Source organism: Benincasa hispida, chromosome 11 (assembly GCF_027475165.1).
Source record: "Benincasa hispida cultivar pf3 chromosome 11, pf3_genome.v1.1, whole genome shotgun sequence".
Classification (NCBI taxonomy): Eukaryota; Viridiplantae; Streptophyta; class Magnoliopsida; order Cucurbitales; family Cucurbitaceae; genus Benincasa; species Benincasa hispida.
The window spans coordinates 67,832,389-67,858,843 of NC_143488.1; the positions used below are offsets into that span (position 1 = coordinate 67,832,389).

General features: G+C 32.1%; 2 protein-coding genes across 2 annotated transcripts; both read left to right on the forward strand.

Moving 5' to 3' along the window:
* The first annotated feature begins 16,947 nt into the window (after positions 1 to 16,947).
* LOC120091585 (Concanavalin A-like lectin protein kinase family protein) lies at positions 16,948 to 19,833 on the forward strand. The gene has a single exon (XM_039049679.2). The coding sequence runs from the start codon at positions 17,253 to 17,255 to the stop codon at positions 19,707 to 19,709; it is 2,457 nt and encodes an 818-aa protein (XP_038905607.1). The 5' UTR covers positions 16,948 to 17,252; the 3' UTR covers positions 19,710 to 19,833.
* A 4,928-nt stretch (positions 19,834 to 24,761) lies between these two features.
* On the forward strand, positions 24,762 to 26,155 carry LOC120091685 (DNA-binding protein S1FA-like). Its single transcript, XM_039049796.2, has 2 exons — positions 24,762 to 24,974; positions 25,759 to 26,155. The coding sequence occupies exons 1-2, from the start codon at positions 24,954 to 24,956 to the stop codon at positions 25,972 to 25,974; spliced, it is 237 nt and encodes a 78-aa protein (XP_038905724.1). The 5' UTR covers positions 24,762 to 24,953; the 3' UTR covers positions 25,975 to 26,155.
* Positions 26,156 to 26,455: the final 300 nt, after the last annotated feature.

Below are 26,455 nucleotides of genomic sequence, written 5' to 3' on the forward strand. Positions count from 1 at the left end.
TTCGCTACCTTGGTAATGATAGGAATCTTTCTCTTAGAAGTTCCTTGATTTTCTCGGGCTCTTCTTTTGAACCCTCAAAATCTTAGCTCAGAACTCCTTGTGGTTTGACCGGAATCCTCGAAACATCAAAACTGGCTTAGTTTACCCGACAGCTCGACTCTTCTATCTTTTCCTCATTCTCCAGCCTGATTCCTTGGAGTTTCTTCTCCGGCAGCCCTACCCTTAAAACTAAACACTAAGAACTTTCAGGTTGCTTTGAAATCACTCTAAACGCATGAGTATTCTGGGAGATATCTTCGCCCCAAATTGATGATACTTCCAAACTTCCTTCTCTTGGAACTTCATGATCAACGCATAGCTATCTCTAAAACTGCTCTTAAACACTCTTCATATTGTATTTCAGGAGGATTTCGGATTATCAACTCAAAAGAAGGCTTGTGGTGGTATTTATAGGCTCAAGGAAATGATCCTTATAATCTTTACCAAGTCTCAACATAAGACACCTCCTACTTTGGGTGTTTGCACCATGTTTTTCCACCACCTACTTCTTTGACATTCACCTACTCTTATGCCACACACCTACTTGTGTTATCCTCCTCATGCATAAGACTTCCTTTGCATGAAACTTAATTCGTTCAGCTCTTACTAACTCAAGTCTACCCATCTCTCGGTATAGCTATTTGTCCAGATGAGTTCATCAATCTTGCGTAACGCAAGCCTCAGCACCGCCCCATCGCTTGGCTCTTACATCTATCGCTTAGCTCCAACAGCCCAACGTGTAGCTCAATCCTTTAGTAAACGATCTCTCTCTCAACAATCTCGCTCTCAACGATCTCGCGCATAGCCTATCATTTAGCTACCGTGCCCATCATTTACCTACATCGTTTAGCACTGAAGCCTTATCGTCTAATGCATTGCTCATCTCTTAGCGTCACAACCCAGCGCCTGCGTCTATCGTGTAACGCCCATCGCTTAGTATTCTACCTATCGTGTAGCGTGTCCACCCATCGTCTAGCGCCTACACCCACTACGTAGCGCCATCGTGTAGTCCATCGCTTAGTGCCGGCGCATCGCTTAACGCTTAACGCTATCGTGTAACGTATAATACTATCGTCTAGCGCTATCATCCCACTTCTACACTTATCGTCTAGCGCTTACACTGATCATGTAGTACTTTGCCTATCGTATAGCCCGATCGTCTAGCGCGTCACTTCTCATCGTTTAACGCCACGCACATCTTCACGATCGTCTAGTACATCCTTTAACTCTGCGCATTATACGATCGCCTACCTCATAGCTATACGGTCGCCTACCTCGCTGTTTATTTGCTACATGATCGCCTACCTCATCATGTAGTTCATCGCTTTGCTACACGATCGTCTAGCACCTGCCTACACGATCGCCTACCTCATCGTGTAGTACCGATCACTTATTAGACGATCGTCTACCTCATCTTGTAGCACTGGTCAGTTGCTACACGATCGTCTGTCCAGTGCCTTGTGCTCAACATTTCGCTTTCTCTACTCTTGCTCACGCATACCCAACGCATGAGCAACTCTTAGCAACGCCTCTTGCCAATACTTCGGCCAATCATGCATCCAACCTTACAAACGTATGGTTGCCTTTCTTCTCATCTTTATGTGTTAATGTATCCTAACACTCAACGCATGGTTCCTTTTTTATTTATACTTAGCCAAATTTCACCAATTAAGGCTTAACTCAAAACTACTCAAGGAAAATCTATTCAACACTTAGAAATTTCCTTCTCTTTAACATAAGATTTAACTTTCACTTAGCTAATTCCCTTAATTACCCACTCAAGTAGGGAAAATGAAAATTCGGGTTCCACAAACGTTGAAAGGCAGATGCGATGCAAAGCAGTTGTAGTGTTACAACACTCCGAGTTTCAACAGAGTGCTGACGGTGCATGTAAGTACGATTCAACTACAACTATTTTAACCTAATTCCCTTTGTATTATTTAATTAATATTTATTAATTAATTTAATATAATAGTTATATTAATTTAATCAATTAATTTTACATTAGAGTGCCAAAATCGGTCCAATTTTTGCTGTTTAAATTATTTAATTATGCATTGGATGGATGTTTAAATTAATCTTTGAATTCATATTACATATTGTACGTCATATAGATTAAAAAATATCTACCTTAGGATAAACATGTACATGCATCATAAACAAATATAAAGGGTTATGTTTTATAGATGCATGATTAAATTAGCATGCTCATGCATCATGATATAAGTCTTATGTTAGTGATGTATGATTAACCTAAGCATGTCCATGCATCATACTATATATTAAAATTACTATAATAAATAGTGGATGATGTATGTGAATACTTATTTTTCATTAATGATTTTTATAAATGTTATATTTATCAAATGAAAATTGAATTTGCATTGAGCATGACATTACTTAGATAAATATAATTGTTGTATTTAATCGATGTCATTAGATGCAAATTTATATGTTTTAGTAAAGCATTAAAATATAAGAATTATAGTTTTAATGAGATAAATTAAAATCTATAATCAAGAGTTGCATGCAAACATAGATCTAATTTAATAACAAGGTGAATAAGAAATTTTGAATTATTGATTTTAATTTCTAATTTCATTTAATTATAACGATTGTAAAATAAATGAAATAAATTAAAACCATGCATTGCATCGAATGACATACTTAATAAAATTATAACAATATAAGATTATCTAAAGTAATATCATGTCATGCATCATACAATTCCCATTTCATTACTAAACATACATAAAACTTATATATTAAAGTAATGAAATAATTAATAGCGTACATTGCATCCATACATTCAACTATATATTATAACTCTTATAATATAAATGATGCATGTCTATGTTGTTAATGCATGCAAGCATATTATAACACTTATAATATAAATGATGCTTGAATAATGCATAACCTATGGTGGTTATTTTACTATATGACATACATTATGACATATATAAATAAATTAAATCATACATCATATTCATTATTTAAAACAATGATTGGATTGGATTTGGACTCAAAACCCATCAATTAAATTAATATAACACTTATATTAATTTAAGATATAAACTAACTATTACAAACTAGTAGTCAAACTGATTCGAAATAAGTGAATAGACCCTTGAAACGCTTAAATCGGATCGAGAACAACTCGAACCAACCACGAACTGTCCCAGAAGAACCCAAACGAACTGAACCGGAGAACCCACGAACCGAACCAGAACATCACTCCACGAACCGGACGCTGAACTGCACTTTTTCTCTGTCTCGGAGCATCGCGACGTTGTGCCCTAACGTCGCAATGCTACGGAAAAGAACTTCGTCTACTTTACAGTAACTTCGTCTACTTTACAGTCGCCTACTATACAAATTTGAATTCTTTCATTTCTGCTCCGATTTGGGCCTCGTTTTCTCCAGAAACTCATCAGGAACATCATGAGCGACTTAATATATAACAAATACAGACTCGATTGTAAGATTTATGCCCAAAAACGAAAGAGCCTTACAAATTGAAATTGAAAAACTTAAAGCAATAAATGTAAATCCAATCCCCAAAACATCCAAAATTGTAAACCAAAATGCACATTCCATATACATTCATCATATAAACAGATAATGCAAAACCCACCATTACTATAATTCAATTCTGGAAATTAAAAAAATGAGACCAAAACCTGGCTTTGATACCAATTGAATGAACCTGTGAAGGCCCTGAGTGGAAGTGTGGATCGTCCCAATTTTTTGCTTTTCACAGAATGCAAAATTATGCAGTAACACAAAATTTATAGCATGCCAAAAAAAATTGAGAAAAGGAAAATTAGGGTTTCTAGAAAACCTTACCCTTGAAGAACCTTTCTTCACGTGAGTTCCCTTCTTCGAATCTTTCACGAACAAAACACGATCCAAAATGACTACGTACTGTCACGAACTTGAAACCCTCGAACTATGGACACCACCACAAGAAGCCTTCTGTATTCTCTTGGGGTGAGAATCACAAAAGTTTCGTGGGCTCCGTGAATTTTGGGAGAGAGGGAAAGTTTGAGAGGAATGGAGAGATGAGATCCAGAGAATTTTTCTCGAAGAACCTACCTTTAAATTCTGTGAACTCAAGAAGAGAGGAAAAAAAATAATTTTTTTTTGTACTTTTCCCACACACGCACGAAGTAGAGAGAGAAATGGGGAAAGAGCTACAACTTCCTCCCAAAAGTATTTTAAAATTAAAATTTATTTTAATAAACCATTTAATATATATTTATATTATAACCATCTTATCATATAATATATATTAAACTATATGTTATATCAAATATAACATAAAACATATAGTTTAATATTGTATCAAATACAATATAACCTATAGTTTTCATTCTCTCATTAATGCATGGTCTTTAATACAAATCCCATTTATATTAAAATTAATCATATGAATCAAATTCACATAATTAATATTTGAATCATTCAAATATTTTTTTCCTCTCAAATAAACTTTATATTATAATGTATCAAATACATTATAGTAATTATATCATATATAATTAAATTATATTAATTATATCACATATAATTAATTCTCTCATTTAATTTTAATAATTCAAATTAATCCAAAATTGACCTGTAGATTGAAGCTCTAATAGGACTTGGATAATTAACTAAACTCTTTAATTAAATTACCCAACATCCATTAACTGCAGGTCACTCCACTAAAGACCAACAGTTGCACTCTTCGCACTATAGATATATTTCTGTGTTCATTGGATATAACCGAACAACACGGCAATGACCCTTCACAAATTACTCGTAACTATAGTTGGGCCAAAATTACCGTTTTGCCCCTATAGTTACATCTAACTCCTTAACCATCGATCCCTCAAATAAACAATAAATCATAATCCAACTATGACTAATTCCCTCTCGAGCCAAGAGAGGGTGTGACCACATTGTTCAAGCCCCAAAATCAACCTTTAAGAGAGGAATTTATCTACTTACCACGACATCAAGGAAAGAGTGAATTTAGTCTTGTGTAGTTGTGTTCCCAACTCTCCAATCAGATGAATCCCTAAAATTGTAGGTTTATTGAATCGGCGATTTGGCCACTCTCACCTATACAAATCAAAGAACTGCCTTTATAGGCAGGAGTTCACAACTCACTCAGGATTCAGGTAATGTCACCTATGGTCATCCTGGTGAAATGTAAATCTCTACTATTAATGTTGTTATATAATGAGACTAGTCATTTCGTGGTCCGATATTATACAAACTCTTTATATAGAATACCCTCGCTCACGTATCTCCACATGAATGATCATGATTAGATCCTTTTTAGCACTTTACAACACTTGTAACATCTACAAAGCAAGTTGTATCTGTAGTGTCACCAAGATAAGGTACTCAGCCTTATCCATCTACTGCAAACCGTTTAGGTTATCATTTAAACATGATCCACCATATGTCTCTACATACATGTTTAAGCTACATAAATTAACCTAAGATCTTTGTTTATTGGATATAGTGTATGCTCATAAAATAACAATTATTATATTAATAACAATTTGTTTATACAAAGTTTACAAACTACAAGAATATAAGAGAGGTTTAGGACACCAGTCCCAACAATAAGTCTATGATTATATTCCATTAAAGATTCAATCCTCTCTTTTTGAAAATCAAGAACCTTCAAGTCATCTTGCCATTTGTTGAATAGTTTCTGATAAGAGGGATAAAAAAGCACAGGATTATTCTCACTGTTTTTACTTCCTATGAACACATCAAGTTTAGGATTCTTATAAGACGAAGTGTCAAATAAGATGTTACTAATAATTGCCTTGACATCGGCTTCAGAATTGCTACTACTATTAGATTCATCATAAAATCAGGTCAGGATGTAACTTCTATTATGCTTTTTCAGAAAATTCGAACATTCATCTTGAAAATGACCATAGTCTTCACATTCTCTGCAGTACTTGAAAGACTTCTCCTTGTTTTGATAGCTTGTGGAATCAACTTTGTCAACTTTCTTTAAAAAATTTTGAGGTTTAAACTGTCTAGGAGTGGACTTCCTCTAGATTTATAACTTCGAGCACCTTGATTTCCTGTTTTCTTTTCAAATTATTTGAGAACACGATTGAATTGTTTGGACAGGTAAGATATAGAGTCACCAAAAGACTCACTAGATTCTCTATTTAGACTATCAGGCTCCTCTTCAACTGAAGATTACAAAGCAATCCTTTTATTTAGTTTTTCTGGTTTTCCATCTAAGGACATCTCAAAGGTCAGTAAAGAGTCAAATAATTCATCAACCTTCATAGTGGAAATGTCATAAGCTTCCTCAATGGTTGTAACTTTCATTTCAAGTTTCTTAGATAAAGGCCTAAGTACTTTCCTAACCAACTTTTCTTCATAAATTTTCTCAGTCAGGGTAAATGACTCATTGGTAATATCTAATAACTGAACATTAAATTCAACAATCGTTTTATCATCCTAATTTTCAAATTTTGATGTCAACAGTTGCAGTCTAAATAGCTTGACTTTTGATGTTCCCTCATGAGCAACTGATAGGATATCCCAAGACTCTTTAGCTGAGATGCACGTATTAATTAAACAAAGTATATTGCGATCAACACCATTAAATATGGCATTTAAAGCTTGTGAGTTTCTAAAAGAAGCTTCATCTTCAACTTCAGACTACTGAATTTCTGGTTTCAAGATTTATTTTTCTTCAGCATTCTTCATGGATGGATGGGACAATCCTATGACTACTGCCTTCCATGTTTTGTTGTCGATTGATCAAGAAGGCAGTCATCCTAGCTTTCCAGTAAGAATAGTTTGTTCCATCAAGAATAGAAGAACATGTAGTGGAACCACATTCCTTAATATCATCCATGATCGAAACACTTGAGATAAAGGTGATCTTCTTTGATACCAATTGAAATTTTGGAAAGTGGTTACTCGCATTCCATATGCTTATCTCACACGGCATCCTAGTGATTTCAGAAACAATAGTAAAACAACATAGAGTAGATAAAAAAATAAACATATCGAGATTAGTAATCCAGTTCGATGATAAATCACCTACATCTGGGAGGCAGTGTGTCTGGGAAAGATATTCAACTAATATATATATATATATAAGTCAAGCGATAACAACGTTGTACTTATATGTAAATAACAAAAATTATAGTGACACCCCGTAAAATCCAACTTAGCTGATCACCTAGGCTTCCCCTAGATGTGAGATTCCCTCTCTTTTGAATTTAGGCTCCCCCTAAGTATGTGTATATTACTGTTGAAATACTTAGGCTCCTCCTAAGTGTGTGAGGCTCACTTTCACTTCATAATATCTTTCCTTCTACTTATGAACTCACTTCACATGAGAACTTAGGCTCCCTCTAAGTCTTAAGAACTCCCTTCTCAATGAATAATACCTTAGGCTCCCCCAAAAGCTTGAGAAATCATTCTCGATCAACAAAGTCTTAGGCTCCCCCTAAGGCTGAGCAACCTTCGTGTTGTATTATACTTACTATAAAAGCAAGTGAAGAACATGCCAGCAAGAACACAACACAAAACCTTCTTCTTGAAATCAAAACAATACAATATGTATTAGATAGAATTCTCACAATGATATTCTCAAATAATGTGTGTGACAACCCTAGCATGAGAACTTTTTGAACTTAAATAGCATAGTGGAATGATGCAAAATATCCCCCACATAAAATCTTCAGCTTCACCAATAAGAAAAACATCCCAAATAAAATATTCTATAAAAATAAGTGCAATAAGGAAAGAAATATTCTGCAGATTTGGCATCTAGAAGAACATCCTCTGAGACAAGATCCACCATAGACAAAAACATAACTCCTAAAAGTTCAAGGAGTCAACGTCATAAATCTTAAACAAATATATTTAGTCAATACCACGTTTCTAATACTTTTCAAAAAATACAATATTTATTAGTTTTCCTTCTATATATTTGGGAAATAATCATAATATTTATTCTCTTAAATTAAATTATTATATTTAATTTATCAAATTCTATTAAAATACTTCAAATTAACAACAAAAACTAATTTTAAAATTTATTGGCCAAAACAAATATAGCTCACTGGCATACAGATGTATTTGTGACTATGTTTTGAATCCTCTTACCCCTCATTATTATTTTGTTGATGTCATATTTTGAACAGAGGGATCGCATTTGACCTTCACATGACACCAATAATGAACTTGTTTGAAAATGAGAAGAATGTGGCTTGCAAAAGAGAAAATCTGCACACCAGTATGGTGCTTGCCACACACACTCCGATGCTTAAGTCAAAGAGTTGAAATGTGTGGAAACTAGAGAGCCTGCAAGTAGGATTCGAATTACCTTATATTAAGCTATAATAATGTATTTATAGGGGAAGTTGACCTAGGTTGTTCCCTGAAGTTTTGGAGTCGTCTCAAGATAATAATATAATCTATCAGGCCGAGAGACTAGCCCAGTTTCATGTTTGACTAGGGTCAGCCTCATGTCAAGGTTGAACACCTTCCTTAGGCCATATTCTAGACCTGAAATGATCTCTTGGGTCGAGCATGCATTAGGCATACCCCGTTAGGTATTTGGTAAAGCTCGACCTCGGCCTTGGCCAAGGCCGAGCACACTGACTTAGACCAAGACTTAACTCAACCCCTTTTCCTAGATCCATTTTGGTCTTAAGTTGCCACTTTCGATCCATATCATGTTTTCTTTTTGACTTTGTCGTTTCTATTTCCATTGCATGTCAATTATATTCTTCGATCCATAATTACTCATTGCAATTTTTATCAAAATTAATAATAATAATTAAGAAACCATAACTTCTCAGATTAATTTCGAGATTGATTGAGAGTACTAAAACTTAATTTTAAAATTTAGAAGTACAAAAGATTAAAATGGAGAAATATATTTTAACCAAAGGAAAATATCATCTTTTCTTCTTCTTTTTAATTTACTTGAAACTTGCAAATGAATTTTTAAAAAATGTTTAAATTTGAAAAGGACAAGTCTAGAAGCTCTTGTTTTCTAATTATTAAATTAAGAGATAATATAAAAACAAAAGTGGAATCTACCACTTTAATTTTGGCTGGGTACATTTGGAATGTATTGAAGAATGACATGCATGCTAATTCTCCAAAAATGGTAGGTGGCTCAATTATCAAAATGAGATGCTTAGCCCATTCTAGAGCTGCACAAAAACAGAGCAAACAGCAAACTAAAGTACTTTATTGAAAATGAACTCAACTAAACTACGAACTTAATTATTTAGACTCCGTTTTATAATTATTTGATTTTTTTAAAAAAAATTAAGTCTAAAAATACTATCTCTACATCTAAATTTCTCCTTTGTTATATTCTTTTTACGGACGATTTAAAAAAGCCAAATTCAACTTTTAAAATTTTGTTTTTGTTTTTTTGAATTTCACTAAAAAATTAACTATTGTACTTAAAAATATACAAATGGTTGCCAAATATGACCTTTGTTTTTTGTTTTTGATTGTTGAAACTTAAGTCCATTTTCTCTCCTTTTTTACAATGACTTGCATATTTCAATTGTTGAATTAAGTCAAATTTCAAAACAAAAACAAGCTTTTAAAAGCTATATTTTTAAGTTTTTAAATTTTGGTTTGATTTTTTAAATCATTAGTAAAAATTAGATAACAGATCAAGAAATTTGGAGGTGAGAGTAGTATTTATAGGCTTAATTTTCAAAAATAAAAACAAAAAACTAAGGTTATGTTTGGCAACCATTTGGTTTTTTTATTTTTTATTTTTAAAAATTAAGTTTATGACACTACTTTCACTTCTAAATTTCTTCATTTGTTATCTATTTTCTTCCAATTATTTAAAAAACAAATTCAAAATTTGAAAACTAAAGAAAAATGGTTTTAAGAAATTGTTTTTTGTTTTTAGAATTTGGCTATGAATTCAACCATTGTATTTAAGAAATATGTAAATCATTATAAAAAATTATGAGAAATTAGACTTAATTTTTAAAACTAAAACTAAAAATAAAAAATGAAATAATTATCAAATCAGACCTTAATTCCTTTGCATAGTTTTCAAATATGCGTAGTAGTCTACTTAATTATTTTGCTAGGGCCACCCATGCCAACGTAATTAGAATTTTTTAGGGTACTTAATTATAAATTTTATGTAATAGGCATGTTGACTTCGAAGTATAATCATATGTATTGGTTTTTTCTTTTGAAAAAATTGACAATAAATGTTTTGATATCTATTTTGATTTTTAGAATTAAATTTATAAACACCAAATTCAACATTTTTTTTAATTTTTTTATCTATTTAATTTTTTAAAGAAACAAAACTCTAGACAATAATTCTTAAAAATTTGTTCTTATCCTCAAATCAGCTATAAATTCAAACGTTATTTAAAAAGAGATTTAAAAAAAAAAAAAAAAAAAAAAAAAAAAAAAAAAAAAAAACTCTAACATAGAGAAGAAACTACATATTGACATGAAACGAAATTGTTATATAATAAAACCTAAATGGTATCATATTTAAAATTTATCGACTAAATTAATAATATATATTTTTACGTACAATTAGATGTAGAAAAATTCGAACCACAGACCTCTTAATTATTAATCTACTCGTTGTTGAGTTAAAGTTTTTATTCTAACATTCATTAGGAGTTGACAAGTTTTCAGAAGAAAAAAAAAAAGGTACGTTGTCTTTATTTGAGGATACATAGATACTTCCTTCTTTTGAAGTATAACTTCATCTTAATCATATAGTATTAGATATTCGATTATAGTAAATGTGGAAGAATATTCTAAATTAAATAACATCATCAGTTTACTGAAAATGAGTGCAATTGTAAACATATGTTCACTTTTTTCTAAAAAAATGTTTAGTTTTTTTTAGTAGGTAGTCAATAATACGTTTATATGTTAGTTGAATTATACTCACTTTAACAAATATTTAATTATAAAATTAATGCTTTGATGTTTATTTTAGGAGTTATACGGGGTTAATACTTGGAGTGTGGATGTTATACTTGGTACCATGGTCATTTTGAAAGAAATTGAAGTATTTAACAACCATTAAAAATAGATTTTGATGTATGTTTTAATCGATTTTTATTAAGAGTGTTTAAATAAAAATTAGGTTTTTGAAAAATATTTTTTCTTAAATCAATCTAAATCGATCCTTATTAAGTATGGTTTGGGATAGAGGTTTTATTTTTATCTTTTTAGTACAATATAAAACATCTTTGGTTTTTTTTTTTTTTTTTAATAAATGTTTGGCCAAAAGGAGTAATACTTTGGTGGTTTATGAAGCAGGGTTAGTGGCTTTGTGGTGCTGGTTAGAAGAAATTTCAAGCCAGTGGTCCATTTAATGGGTTAGTGTTCATCATTTTCCTATTACCTATTACCTATTAAAAACAAAAAATATATATATAATATTTTATTTGTAAATATCTTTCCTATTTTTTTATTTAAAAAATAGTTTTGTCAATTCAACTTAAAGGAAATTAAAAAAAAAAAAGATGAATTGAATTGAAATATGTTTCTTATAATCAATAGCTATGAAGCACAGATACTTTATATGAGGTAAAGAATCAGTATCAGACACGTATCAGATACTGATACTTCAAGATACTTTCTAGATACGTATCTGATACGCAATTTGACGTATCTATACTTCTAGATACATTTCGGATACGTATCTGACACGCGATTTGACGTATCTATTTCTATGCGTATTTTTTTAAAGAAAAAAAAACAAGTAACTCATCTAATTTTTCCCAATCTAAAATTAGACAACTTATTTAAAAAGCTCACTACTCGAGTTCAAAACTAAAAAGAAAAAAATAAATAATAGACCAAACCCTATACTATAATCATGTAATCTCCATCTTCACATTTGAGTCCTCACAAACTCCACCAAAATATATACCACTTGGATATCTTCAACTATAAGTTCTTCGTTTATTTCATACTTCTCCGTCTATTCTTCTTATTCTTCTTCTTTACAATGTGAGTCACTTTTCTATTACATTTTATTAACTATTGTATTTCAACATCTTAGATGTTGCTTTTTTTGTATTGTATTTCAGTGTTTGTATTCTATTTTATGCTATTGTTATTAACTTGTATGTTAAATTTATCTATATCCTAGATTTTTTTAAAGAAAAAAATGTATGTTCAACGTATCAGTATCCTTGTTTTTTAGAAATAAATATATTAAAAAAATGACACATCCTTAGACGTATCCGTATCTTAGTTTTTTAGAAATTGACGAATCATCATATCTGATCGTATCTGTATCGTGTAGCCGTATCTGTGTCTGTGCTTCATAGATCAATAATGAAGTAAAATTAAAAGGAAAAAAATAGTTTTTTCTTATTTTTATTTATAAAAATAATTTATGTTTCTTATAATCAAGAGTGAAGTAAAATTAAAAGAAAAAATAGTTTTTCTTATTTTTATTAATAAAAATAATTTATGTTTCTTATAATCAATAGTGAAGTAAAATTAAAAGAAAAGAAAGCTTTGGTTCGCTAAAAAAAAAAAAAAAAAACACTTTGGAATAATTCCTATTTTCTTAAAAGATAAAACAGTGATTCTTAAGATAAAATATATTGGCGTTTCAAAAAAGCCTTCAAAAGCACTCAAGATCATAAAGTGTACAAAAATCAAACAACGTGGACCGTCCGATCAAACTCAGTCAAGATTCACATAATTAGAGGTCCCGTGCGTTTTTAACCAACTATGGGACCCACAACGATTTGAAAATCCACGTCAGCACCATTCTTCTCGTGATCTCCTCCTGATCCTCTACGGTCACCACCACCACCGATCATGATGCACTCATCATCAAATCTCAGCCGCTTATCAAACAAATCAAGACCGTACATGTAGAAAAAGTGAAATGATAATCAGACGGTGGCCCCACGTGTTCACAAGCTAAGATGATTATGAAATATGACGTGTCGTTAAAACGACCCCGCTTTTAGTCGTTCGTTCGGTTAGTCATTAGTCAGTCATCTACTAGTAGAAATTTGAAAGTGAAAACAAATGGAACAAATCTGTTCGGGTTTGACTATTTTGTCACCATTTCTCTTTTTCCACATTTGTTATACAATTGACATAACACGTAAATTTATATTTTAAAAGATTAAAATCATTCCCAATAAAATTAATTTTAAATCATTAAAAAATATATTTCATAACAATTTTAAAAATTATAAAAATAATTTTAACCATTTTATAACCATTGTCAAACATACCCTTAATTACTAATTTTTTTTTATTAAAATAGCAATTTAGTCTTTATAAAAAAAATAGATAAAGAAATAACGATTTAATCTTTAAACTTTATTTAATAACAATTTAGATATTGTACTTTCAAACTTATTAATCTTTAAATTTTAGCAAGTAACAATGTAGTCTATATACTTTTAAATTTGTAATAATTTAGTTTCTAACATAACATCACTTCGAATATTAAGTATCAACTTTTATTAATCTAATAACTCAGTCTTTATAGTTCATTTTTAAAAAAATGGATACCGATAAGTTTATCTAGCTACATGTGTACACAAATTATATTCATTAAATCTTAATAATATTTTCATAATAGTGGTAGGAACAATTTGAGCTATATATTTCTTGGTTACTAACATATATTATATACTAGTTGAGCCATACGAACAATTATGGTAATAAGGAATCAAATCTCCAACTTCTAGGAAGAGAGATCATATCAAATACGGTTATATTATGTCTATTTTTATCTACAAAATATGCTATTAGAGAGATATGTATGTTCACACCTATAATATGATTATACTTAATTTGGTAGAAGTTAGGAGTGGGATTTAGACGTGAGAGAAAATTATTAGTTGACATATTGTTTAGAGACTCACGAGAGGGATGAAGAAAATGATAGGTTGGAATTATTTGTTAAAGTAAGTATATATATATTAAAATGGCATAAATAGTTTGTGAGTACATAAAATAATTTTCAATTGCAACCCTTTCTGATTTAATGTTATTTTTTATTATTATTTGAAGAGTTCATATATCGTTTATTATTGTAGCTTTATGTAAAAGTTTGAATATCTTCAACAATTATACTTTTTTAATAAAGAGAACTTTGTTATGACTTTCAAATCATCATGTGGAGCCTCTTAAATTATTGTGCTTTGAAAATTTTAAATTATGGTCCTTTTCTAATAAATTTGAAGTAGTATTTTAATCACAATATGCACTATATACGATGAGAAGAAAATTTTGGAATATATTACTCCATTAAGAAAAGGAAAAAAAAAAAAAAAAAACATTTCTTATTCCTAACTTTTGAGTCTTGTTTTCGCCTAGACAAAATGTTATATTTTTAGTAAGTATATTTTACATTTAATTCAATTTAATCTATACATTTTAAATGTCACAACTTTATTTTTTAATTTAAATTTTGTTTTAATTTGATTCATATGTTTCAAGATTTACAATTTAATTTCAAATTGTTACTAAATACTAAATTCTCGTCTTTCATCTTAGTTCTATTAATACATTTAAAATAATTAAAAAATTATAATTAATTAATTTTTACTATTTTTTCATCATTATTAAAATTAATTTAAACATTTTACTTCATAATTATTTTTAATTAATTAATAGACATTAATCCAAAGAAGAAGGTGAGTTTTAATTAAAAAAAAAAAAAAAAAAGGTTAAAGATGTAATTTTTCAAGGCAAAAACAACCAAACATAACAACACCAAAAGCCCTTAACCAAAGAGGGAAAGAGCACTATCTCGAACAATATCTTTCTAGATCAAAGAATAACATTGAGAGGAGGTTAAAGTTACAAGGTTATGAGCAAATTTTTTCTCTTCTCGAAGAATACAACAAAATGAACAATGTTAACAGAGCTACCAACAAAAAGAATATATTTGACAAGGACTCCAATATTAACAAAAGAAAAATCATCCATATTGAAAAAGCTTGACAATCTCCCACACATCAAATTCAACTTTGATAGAAGGGTTATTTCCATCCCACTCCCACACAATTGCGCATAAACCCTCCAAAGGCGCTTTCGCTTCCCGTAGACCGACATTTCCACCTCTTTGAATGAACTTGCAATCTTCCATAATCATCTGATCCTCATGATCACCAACGAGCCAGTCGAGTCTGTCTTTGCCATTCACCGACAACCAATTGCATATATAGAATATTTGGAAAGATAGACTTACCTTTTTTTTAATTCCTAAAATAACCTTCTTCTCCCAGCGTCTTTTTCATCGTTTTTTTATTTGTTTTTTCATCGTCTTCTTCACACTGTATTCTTCAGCGTCTTCTTCATCAATTTTAGCTCTTCATTCTCCCGCTTCTTCTTCATTTGTCTTCTTTTTGGTCGAGCTAATGTGCGTTTTCCAGGTACGTCTTTTTCATTATTCGTCGCGCGATTTTGAGATTAGTAGTCATGAACTTCCTACCACTGATATTAGTCTACTAATGATAGATACATATCATAGTCTACCAATGATATCGGTCTATCATTGATAGATACTGTTTTCTATTTATTCTACTAGTTTATCAATGTTATGAGTTTAATTGGTGTTTCTTGTAGTGATTTGAAAATATGATTAAGTTTGCAATAGTGGTGTTTCATAGTGGTAGTGAGAAACATATTTTCTTGAATTACGAGACTAAAGGCATATTGGTCAATGAGATTATGTGTTTTGAGAGTTTTGTGAGTTTAATATTAAAGGAAATTCAATTGGATGCATCTATTTCTTCAATACAATTATCGATCTTATTGGATTTTGGTATCAGTGGCATTCAAAATGTGGTTGAAATTCTATCTTTTAAACTTGTCTCTTAAGTAACTTCATGAGAAAATAAACTCAACTTCACGTCATTTATGTCTTTTGTATCGTGAAATTCGTCTTGTGATGTAACTCCATGAGACAAACTTCATGAGAAATGAATTTAACGAACTCAACTTCATGTCAACTTCATAAGATGAACTTCATGAGAAATGAACGCAACAAACTCAACTTCACGTCATTTTGTCTTTTCAAGTAATGTCACTGTGCTTTCTGTCACTGATATTGGTTTATCATTGACATTGATCCATTATTGATCACCCATTACATAATAACAAGAGTTTAGTCCTTAGAACTTTAAAATAAAAATCATAAAGGGACATAATTTGCACTAATTCAACGAATGATCCAACAAGTTCCTATATTTTATATAACAAAATGAACTACATAGGAAGTTATTGTGATTGATTTTAAGCAATGTCACTGTGATTTCTTTCACTAATATTGGTCTATCATTGACATTAATCTATCACTGATCACCTATTACATAATAACAAGAATTTAGTCCTTAAAACTTTAAAATATAAAGCACAAAGGGATATAATTTGCATGGATTCAACTAACGATCCAACAGTTTTCTATATTTATATGACAAAATGAACAACATATGAAGTCTATCATGGATCGTTTCTATCACTGATACTACTATTGTATTATTGATAGAATATAGTTGGGCTAGAGTTTTGAAGAAGATTGAAAAAAAAAAAAAAAAAAAAAAAAAGATCAAATATCGAAGAGATCTAGATGAGGGATCCCAATTGTCGATCGTTTTGGATTGGCTGGAAGGGGTGGAAGAAGATGGGATATCTGGGTTGTGGATGCGATGGGTGGGAAGGATATTTGGGTTGTGGGCTTATTACATTTCCATGAACTTTTTAATCTTTTTGTATGGGTTGTACTTAAATTTGACCATTTTGTAATTTGTGTTAATACTGTATTTATAATTAGTTTGGTCCAAAAATCTATATTTGCAAGCTGCTCTAAGTTCTAACTAGAGACTAAATTAAAATAAAATACAAAAAATCAAACATAAAATTGTACTACTTCAAAATTAGAAGACTAAATTGACATAAAAAAAAAATTTGAGGACTGAATAGAAACTCAACCAAGACTTGGGACGAAAACGATAAATCTGCTCAACCCTGTGATTAATATTAACCACACACGCACGAAAGGATAAATCTTCTTAACCTTGTGCTTAACCACACACAAAAGGTTAAAGCGTGGAAGTCACGCGCTGTAGCAAGGCACGTGCGACAAAACCGTCCACTCTGTAACAGGTGTGAAACGAAGAAAAGAAAGAAAAAAGAAAACAAAGTTTGCTTTATCAATGAAAAATTTACCGTTGCGGATTGACACGTGTCGCAACGGCAGTCCACTTGTCCCCTTCACTCTCTCTTTGGATTCTCTTAGTATTCCTTGTTTGCATGCCAGGTTTAGTCCGTTTTTAAGCCAAAGAAAATTCCCTTCTTCTCCTTCTCTTTCTCTCTCTCTTCATTTTTTCTCTCTTACCCGTGATTTTGTTCATCGTCTTCCTCAACTTCACCGGCCAAAAAAAAGAAAAAAAAAGAGAGATGGGTCTGAAGGACAGAGTTTAATCTCAATAATGTTGAATTTCTCTCCAATTTCCATATCAATTACCTTCACATTACTTCTTTTTTCCTTTTCCAACACCGCCATTTTCGATTTCACCGCCACCGTCGCCGCCACCGCCGAATTTGACTTCGGCACTGTCGCCCTCAGTAGTTTAAAGCTACTCGGCGATGCCCACTTGAACAACGGGAGCGTGAGGCTCACTCGAGACCTCGCCGTTCCAAATTCTGGCTCCGGCAGAGTACTCTACGCCAAACCCATCAGATTCCGGCAGCCGGGGTTTAATTACCTCGCCAGTTTCTCCACATTTTTCTCCTTCTCCGTTACTAATCTCAACCCGTCGTCGATCGGTGGTGGTTTGGCGTTTGTAATATCCCCGGACTCCGAAACACTCGGCGGCGCCGGTGGGTTGTTGGGCCTGGCCGACGAGAGGGGATTGGGGTTCGTGGCGGTGGAATTCGACACGTTAATGGATGTGGAATTTAAAGACATTAATGGGAATCATGTGGGATTGGATCTGAACGAAATGGTTTCGTTGGAGGTTAAAGATCTTGATGGAATTGGAATTGATCTTAAAAGCGGCGATACTGTGAATTCGTGGATTGAATACGACGGGTCAGCTCGGATCTTCAAAATCTTCGTTTCTTATTCGAATTTGAAACCGACAGAACCTTTAATGTCGTTCAATCTCGATCTTGATCCGTATTTGAACGATTTTATGTACGTTGGATTTTCCGGTTCAACACAGGGGAGTACGGAAGTTCACAGTGTGGACTGGTGGAGCTTTACGTCGTCGTTCGACTCAAATTCCCTACCTGGGTCGGTTCCGCCGCCGCCAACGACGACGCTGATGAACCCAACGGCGAATGTCGTTCGTTCACCGCCACCATCGCAACCGCCCTCGGGTTCAGATTCCGTCACGCAAAAGAACTCCAAGTCAACGTCCTGCCACAATGGGCTCTGCAAGCAAGGCGCTGGTGCAGTGGTCGGAGTTGTGACGGCGGGAGCGTTTGTTCTAGCATTATTCGCCGGCGGGTTAATTTGGGCATATTCCAAAAAGATCAAGCAGGTTAAAAAATCGGATTCCCTCGCTTCAGAAATCATCAAAATGCCTAAGGAATTCACTTACAAGGAGCTCAAAATCGCCACCAAATGCTTCAATTCGAACAGAATCATTGGCCATGGCGCTTTTGGGACTGTTTATAAAGGGATTCTGCCGGAGACCGGCGACATTGTGGCGGTGAAACGGTGTAGCCACAGTACACAAGGCAAAAATGAATTCCTCTCTGAACTTTCAATCATCGGAACTCTCCGCCATCGGAATTTAGTCCGTCTTCAAGGATGGTGTCACGAGAAAGGCGAAATTTTACTCGTTTACGATTTAATGCCAAATGGGAGTTTAGATAAAGCACTGTTCGAGGCTAGAACGCCGCTGCCGTGGCCTCACCGGAGAAAAATCCTTCTCGGCGTCGCCTCTGCTTTGGCCTATTTACATCAAGAATGTGAAAATCAAGTCATTCATAGAGATGTTAAAACCAGTAATATAATGTTGGATGAAGGATTCAATGCCCGATTAGGCGATTTCGGATTGGCCCGACAAGTGGAGCACGATAAATCGCCGGACGCTACCGTCGCCGCCGGCACAATGGGATACTTAGCGCCGGAATATCTCCTCACCGGACGAGCTACGGAAAAAACCGACGTGTTTAGCTTCGGCGCCGTCGTTCTCGAAGTCGCTAGCGGCAGACGGCCGATCGAGAAAGAGACTGCCGCCGTTGGAGGCGGCGGAAAATTTGGTGTCAACAGTAATTTGGTGGACTGGGTTTGGAGTTTACACCGGGAAGGACGGTTGTTGACGGCGGCGGACGGAAGACTCGGCGGTGAGTTTGATGAATCGGAGATGAGGAAAGTTTTGTTAGTTGGGTTGGCTTGTTCTCACCCGGATCCGATGACCCGACCCACGATGAGAGGCGTAGTGCAAATGTTAATCGGCGATTCGGAGATTCCGATCGTCCCTCGGTCTAAGCCGTCAACGAGCTTCAGTACCGCTCATTTGCTTCTCACTTTACAAGACAGCGTGTCCGATCTCAACGGCATGATCGCCATTTCCACTTCGTCGTCTGAGCACAGCTTCAAGGGCGAGGATTTAATCTCACTGGATGATCGGACGGGAGGAAATCCATCAATTGTTTGAATCATTATCCACTCATACGGTACATATATTTTCACATATAATTAAATTATTGTATTTTTCAATCTTATCCAATATTTTTTAATTAATGTATGACACAATAACCAGGCATCAGCATTCTAAGTTAGATGGTGGGGTCCAATTTTCTCCCTTATTTATTTATTTTATTTTCCTCTTTTGGGATTGTGGGTGGATTGTTGCTTTCAAAAATAACCTCCTTTTGAAAAATATATAAATAGGTTTTTAGGTTATTTATTATGAATGCTGGTGTGAGGAGGGTGGGAATCAAAATTCAAATGGATACTATCTTTTTCTTTTTAATAATTTAATTTAACAATATTTATCATTAGTCCTTCTCAATCAATCTTATTAATTAATTATGTACCTTTATTTCTAAATTATATTCATGCTGAGTTTTTTTTTTCTTTGTAGCAATTTGATTTTTTTAATGATTCTTTTTAAATAAAAAAATGAGTTAATTTATTAACAAATACAGTAAAATGTTATATTTTAAAATATTTTCAGCTGTTATATTATGGAAAACAATTGAAAATGACGCAATATTTTGCTTTTTTTTATTTAATATTATTCACATCTAACTTTTTCTTCTTTTCCTTTTCTTTTGATATTGTACTAAAAGAACTTTATATATGTAAAAAAATTGATAATTTATTGATTAGAAAAGGGAACACTTTTTGTCGATAGAAAAATGAAAGCACTCAACATGAATCAAATAATTCATGGAAATGGCTGTTAAGTTAAAATTTAAAGATTGTTTTTATCTCCAATGTCCTTAAATTACTTTTAACCGCGGTGTTGTTTTGCTTTTAATCAAGCTATTTAATGATGAGTCTAACCATCATTAAAAATCTATGGCATACAGTTAAAGGTGTTAGGATAATCATTATGTTTGCCAGTTTATCATGAATTAGATATGGACAATCAAATTCTTAAAGGAAAAAAAAAAATCAAATATATAGATTAAGGAGATTTGAACCTAAAGTCCTAAGGTAAGGACTTATATATTTATGCTTTTCAATTCTAGAAGTATAAGATATTTTCAAGTATTAATACTATTTGTCTATCGTAATTGACAACATATGTTTGAGGTCATAGATTCAAATCTAATGTTGCGAAGGAATGATGTCTTTTTCAATGTGTATTTTATTTAAATAAATAAAAACTTTCATCAATTTAACAATTTAATCCATAAATTTTGAAACATAATTGTACTTTTAAAATTTTAATAACTTAATTTTAATATGTAATATATGACATAAAAATTCAAAATGAATGAAATTTCTCAAGTAGATTAATAAATCATATTTGGGGAAGATGTTTATAAACAGTTAAGGATGTTGGAGTTAGTTTTGTATTGGATGTAGGGTTGTAAGACGAAGTTTTTCGATAGTTGTGAAAAGTTCGATTAAAAACGGAAGATGAAGTTATTCAAAATAAATGTAAAAAGTAGAGATAAAGTTCATCGATAAATGTTCCTACTTCAATAGTGCTTACTATTGAAATTAAGTTGGTGGACGAAGTGACCCTTAAAGACTAAATTGATTTTGTATTTAAATATTTGAAAAAGTTATTTTGAAGTCAAATAAAGTATTAGCTCGTCGTTTTTTTCCTTCTACGATGAGCTCTTGTTTATATAAATAAATGATCGTTTTCAAATATAGGAAAATAAATAAACTTTTTTATAAATATACCAGAATATATTGTCTATCAGTGTCTATAACTAATAGGCAGTAAAATTTTACTATATTTAAAAATATTTTAAGCAATTTTGTCATTTAAAACAATAATCCGTAAACTAAATTGATATTTTAAAAAGAAATAAATTGATTTTATTTTAAATAAATTTCTTATTTATAAAATTAATATTAAAATGTTTTAAATGATGTTGCAAAATATCTAAAATTATAACTCGTGTTGTACTAATTCTCAATGGTTAGTTCGTGCATTCGTATAATTAATTTTGTGCAAAATTGTATTTTAAGTTTTTAACGCTGTTTTTTAAGAAAAACATTAGTCAGTGAATGAGCAAGGATTGAATTAGAGATGTCCACGGGACGGGACAAGGTCGGAGATGTCATTCTCCATCCCCGCTCCCCATTTCATTCCCCATCCTCGTGAAATTTTCTGTGGGATCGGGACGGGATTCTCCGCGAGGATTGGGTTCCCCGCGGGGAATTCTTCCCGGTTACCTTTTTTTTTTTTTGTGTAAAAAGTCAACTAATTTAAATCATTAATGTGAGCAAATTTTAATTAAATAATTAACTTTATCACTAATTTTTTTTTATTGTTAGTTTTATATGACAATTTGAATTTAAAGATAAATTACTCCAATTTTGGCCTAAAAAATAATTAATTTTTTAGTAGAAATAAATAAATATAAATCAAATTATTCTCATATATAATATAAATTTAACCATTCAATTTAAACATATTAATTATCTTTCCCAATAAATAATCAAATTTAAAATTTTAATATAATATTCATATAATAACAATAATAACATAATATTAGATAACCATACTAAATAAATATGTAAAAGCTAATGGGGGCGGGGTTGGAGATGGGGAATGCATTCCCCATCTCCGTCCCCGTTTAGCTCACAGGGGATTTTTTTCCCCACTCACTCCTCCATTCCCCGCCTAATCTAGGAATTCCATCTCTAGATTGAATAGAAGGGTAAAAGTGCTTGTACCATTAATTTCAAAATTAGAGTTTCGATTACCTTACCCTACACATTGCCATAAAATAAAAATAAAAATAGAGCAGACAATAGTAAAAGTCCCAATACTTGTTTAAGTGTAAGGTTAAATTTGATTAAATTGAAAGTGTTGGAGTCTAAATTGATATAAGTTAATGAGTTATGTATGTCAATATACGTCTGTGAGAATTTGAACCTCCAATTTTTAGATAAGAGATCATGCTAATTTGTAGTATTGCCTATTTTAAAATTTGATAACATGGATCTTTCTTGAATTTCATTTGATTTGATTATAGTGGCAAGTGGAATATTTAAAGTTTGTCTTTGCTTGGAATTTTCAATCCATATATATAATTAATTCATCGATTATACATGTAATAATAGGAAGTAGTTAATTAATCTCTCGGTGGAGGCTGTTGAGGATTTGATCTAGGATATGTGCCACGTGGCAGTAGGTGATTGAATAATGCAGCAACTTGCTTGCTTAAGTGGGAAAATATTGTCTCCATTAAAGGAATTTCAAATTATTCATCATATATTCTTTTTTTAAAATAATTTATTCATCATGTAAATAAATAATAATAATTTCAGTTTGTTGGGGGACTTGGATATATATGAATTGATGAAGTCCATCTGTGGGTTAAAGAAAATTTGGTAGGTCGTTTTGAATTTTTCAAAACAAGTATTAAAATCAAGACAAAATCAAAATATAGTCAGCCTAAAAGTAAATCCATCCATCTTTTTCACACAGCTTTTAGATCCTCACATCCAATTTTTTGTTTGTTTTTTTTGTTTTTGTTTTTTTAAATTATTTATTTTATTTTGATCTTTTAAAATGTATAATGATCTCTAATGTGTTTTGTATTAGTTATTAAGCTAAAAAAAATGTAATTATTTTGATTTTTACCATTGATTTGTTAAGTAAATTCTGCACGATCGATTGTTCAAGGCCCATCAGATGCCTTTTTCAGTTACAGACTAGGCAAGGGGATTTTTGCATGTTTATGGTTGGCCCGTGCCAAGATGCAACGAAGCACTGAAAATTCACCCACCAAATGCAAATTAATTGGACTTTGCACGTCTGACTTGTAGTTTAAACTCAATGTGAACACTTGTTTCTTGTCGTAATCTTGTTTAGCATCGGTTATGCTTCATAGTACCTCCCCTCAATTTCTTATTTTGAGTTGGGTGCGAGTGTAGCGATTGGAATATCCATGGCTATTGTTGCTCTATGACATTTAGTGATTGAATTAGACTGCTCATGGATGGTTCAATAGCTTTCATCTTCTATGGAGGATATTTCTGAATTGGATGGTTTGATTTGTTCCATCAAGCATGATATACTTCCTCAATTTTTGGTGGCTTGCTCGCTTCACTTCTTATCGGGTAATTGTGCTGCTCATTTGCTAGCTAAAGACGCTTTCCTGCATCGGGTTTATCAAACTTGGATTGAGGAATGACCATTTTTTATGCGAAGCATAATAATGTTTAGACTTTGTTTATACCTCTTTTGTAATCATTGCATTTGTTTACTATTATCAAATAGAAGAAATATATTCATTTCGAATTGATGTAACATCGTTTCATATATGAATCAATAAGCTAATATTATCCCATCGATATATAAAAAAAAATAACATGAATAAATACATTATGAAAATGAAGATCCTATTTGGCAACTATTTTTTTTTCTTTTTGTAGTTTTTTTTTTTAAAAAATTAAGCTTCTAAAATCTACTTCTACCCTTAAAATTGGTAACATTCTATGTTGTGTAATCTTACTTTTACCAGCACTTTTAAAAACCAAACCAAATCTTAAAAACTAATAAAAAATGGTCTATTTGGTAACCATTTGTTTTTTTAAAAAAATGTTTTCTCTTAATTTCATACAATAAACTTCATATTTCATAAACAAAAGAGTTGAATTATCAACTAAATTCAAAAAATAAAACTATTTTTTTAAAATTTTAGAAATTTTGTTTGATTTTTGAAAACATTGGTAAAAAATAAATAACTAACTAAGAAATTTAAAGATTAAAGGGTTGTTTATAAAGCTTAGTTTATTTTTCTTTTAGATATTAACTAAGAAAAATGAAAATAAAAAAACATAAATTTAAAGGGGAAAAAAGCCTAAAAACAAAACGAGCTTAAAATATTCTATATAAAAGTTTAAAGATCGGAAAAAAATCTGAAAATTAAAACACCAAACCACGAATAATCATCCCATTGTTTGACTATCCAGAAGCGAAAATAAGACTCTTAAAAACTAATTTTAAAATATGAAAATCCTAAAAATAATTAAAATACAAGGAGCGTACACGAGCCCATTACGATGAAAAGAGCGGCCCATAGAAAGCGCAGGACTCGGGTGGACCAAAATCGCCGATTTATATGAATCTTCCCCTTTTGTTCTTGGATCTCGCTGACATTTTCATTGCCGTCAACGCTTCGCCGCCGTTCCGATCCGTACAATTGCCGATATTCAGGATCTTCTTGCCGGCCGATCTATCCGGCTCTGAGTCGTAATCATGGCTTCAGCCAATGGCAAGGTACGATTGTCGAACGAATCCCCCCTTAGTTTCTTGCTTTTTGCGTTCAATTTCACGAGATCTGTGTTTTTTTCCTTTTTAATTCGATGTCTGTTTCCGTGTTCGGATATTTTTTTTTTCTTCGATTTGATTGTTTGGATCGATCAGTGTGCGTCGAGATTCGTCTTTTTCTTCTTTTCTGAAAGCTTAATTTCATCTGGTTGGGCGGTGATTTGGTTAGCGAGTGCTGGTATGGATTGGAATTTTGTTTGAAATTGTACTGGATGAAAATTGAGCTTCTGATTGTTTGGCGCACGAATTGTAGGACTTGTAAATTCTTGGTTTTAGAGGTGAATTTGTTTATGTGGGGAAAAATCTAGGGAAGGACGACCCTGCAGGCGAATTGTCGTTTCAAATTGGGTAATTTCGAGCGATTTGGATGGAAAAATGTGATTAAACTGCTTTGCAACATATGCAATAATCACTAAACTTTGGAGGATGTTTGAAATTATTATTGAGTTTGTAGAGAACTAATTTAAGATCGGAAATGAACTATCTAGGTTTGAGAAATATGATGAAGAGAAGCTAGTTTGGTTTATGCCCTAGTGTAAAATCCTGTTATAGTTGAATTGTGACTTAACCTTGTGAAAAGTGAATCTCCATTCCAGGAATAATCAAAGATCATCATTCATTAGTCATTACTTATGAAAATTATGAGATGGTGGTTTTGTTCCTTGGAAACGTCAAATTTGATTCTGTGGTTCATTATGATGGTTTATTAATTGTTTGTTCTACAAGTGAACAGGGAAATGTGATCAATGATGTTGAAGCAAAAGGATTCAATCCAGCGTTAATAGTACTTCTTCTTGTTGGTGGGTTGCTGCTGATTTTCCTCGTAGGGAACTATGCACTTTATTTGTATGCACAGAAGAATCTCCCTCCCAAGAAGAAAAAGCCAGTATCTAAAAAGAAGATGAAGAGGGAAAGACTGAAGCAAGGAGTGTCTGCACCTGGAGAGTAAAAAACAGAAAAGAATACGAAAAAAATTTAACTTCCCGAGGTTTCCTTCTCTGTAGAACGTTTTGTTTTTCAAAATTTTTCCTACATAGACTGCCTAGAAAGTTGTTTAACAGTTTATTTATTTATCTGCTGTCTTAAAACTCTTCAGAAATGGAACTTGATTTGTGAGTTTTAAACTCATATTTCTTGGGCTCTTTTCTCAAGGTGCCATTGACTCTTCACTATTTATTATTCCCCTCTTTTTGGTACACACCAAAAAGATTTTTGTTTCTCAATCTTTAAACTGCCTTAACTCAATCCTTTCTACTGTTAGAATCTTTCCTTCTTCTTTTTGGACTTTAAATCTTTCAAATAATGGTGGGGTTAGCTAGATTCTAGACTCTAGAAATTGATTGCATGACATGTAAAATTTCATATGCTAGAGCTCTGTCTATTGTGTGCTGCTTTAAGATATAGAGTGGGTTCCACTGATATCTATGAAG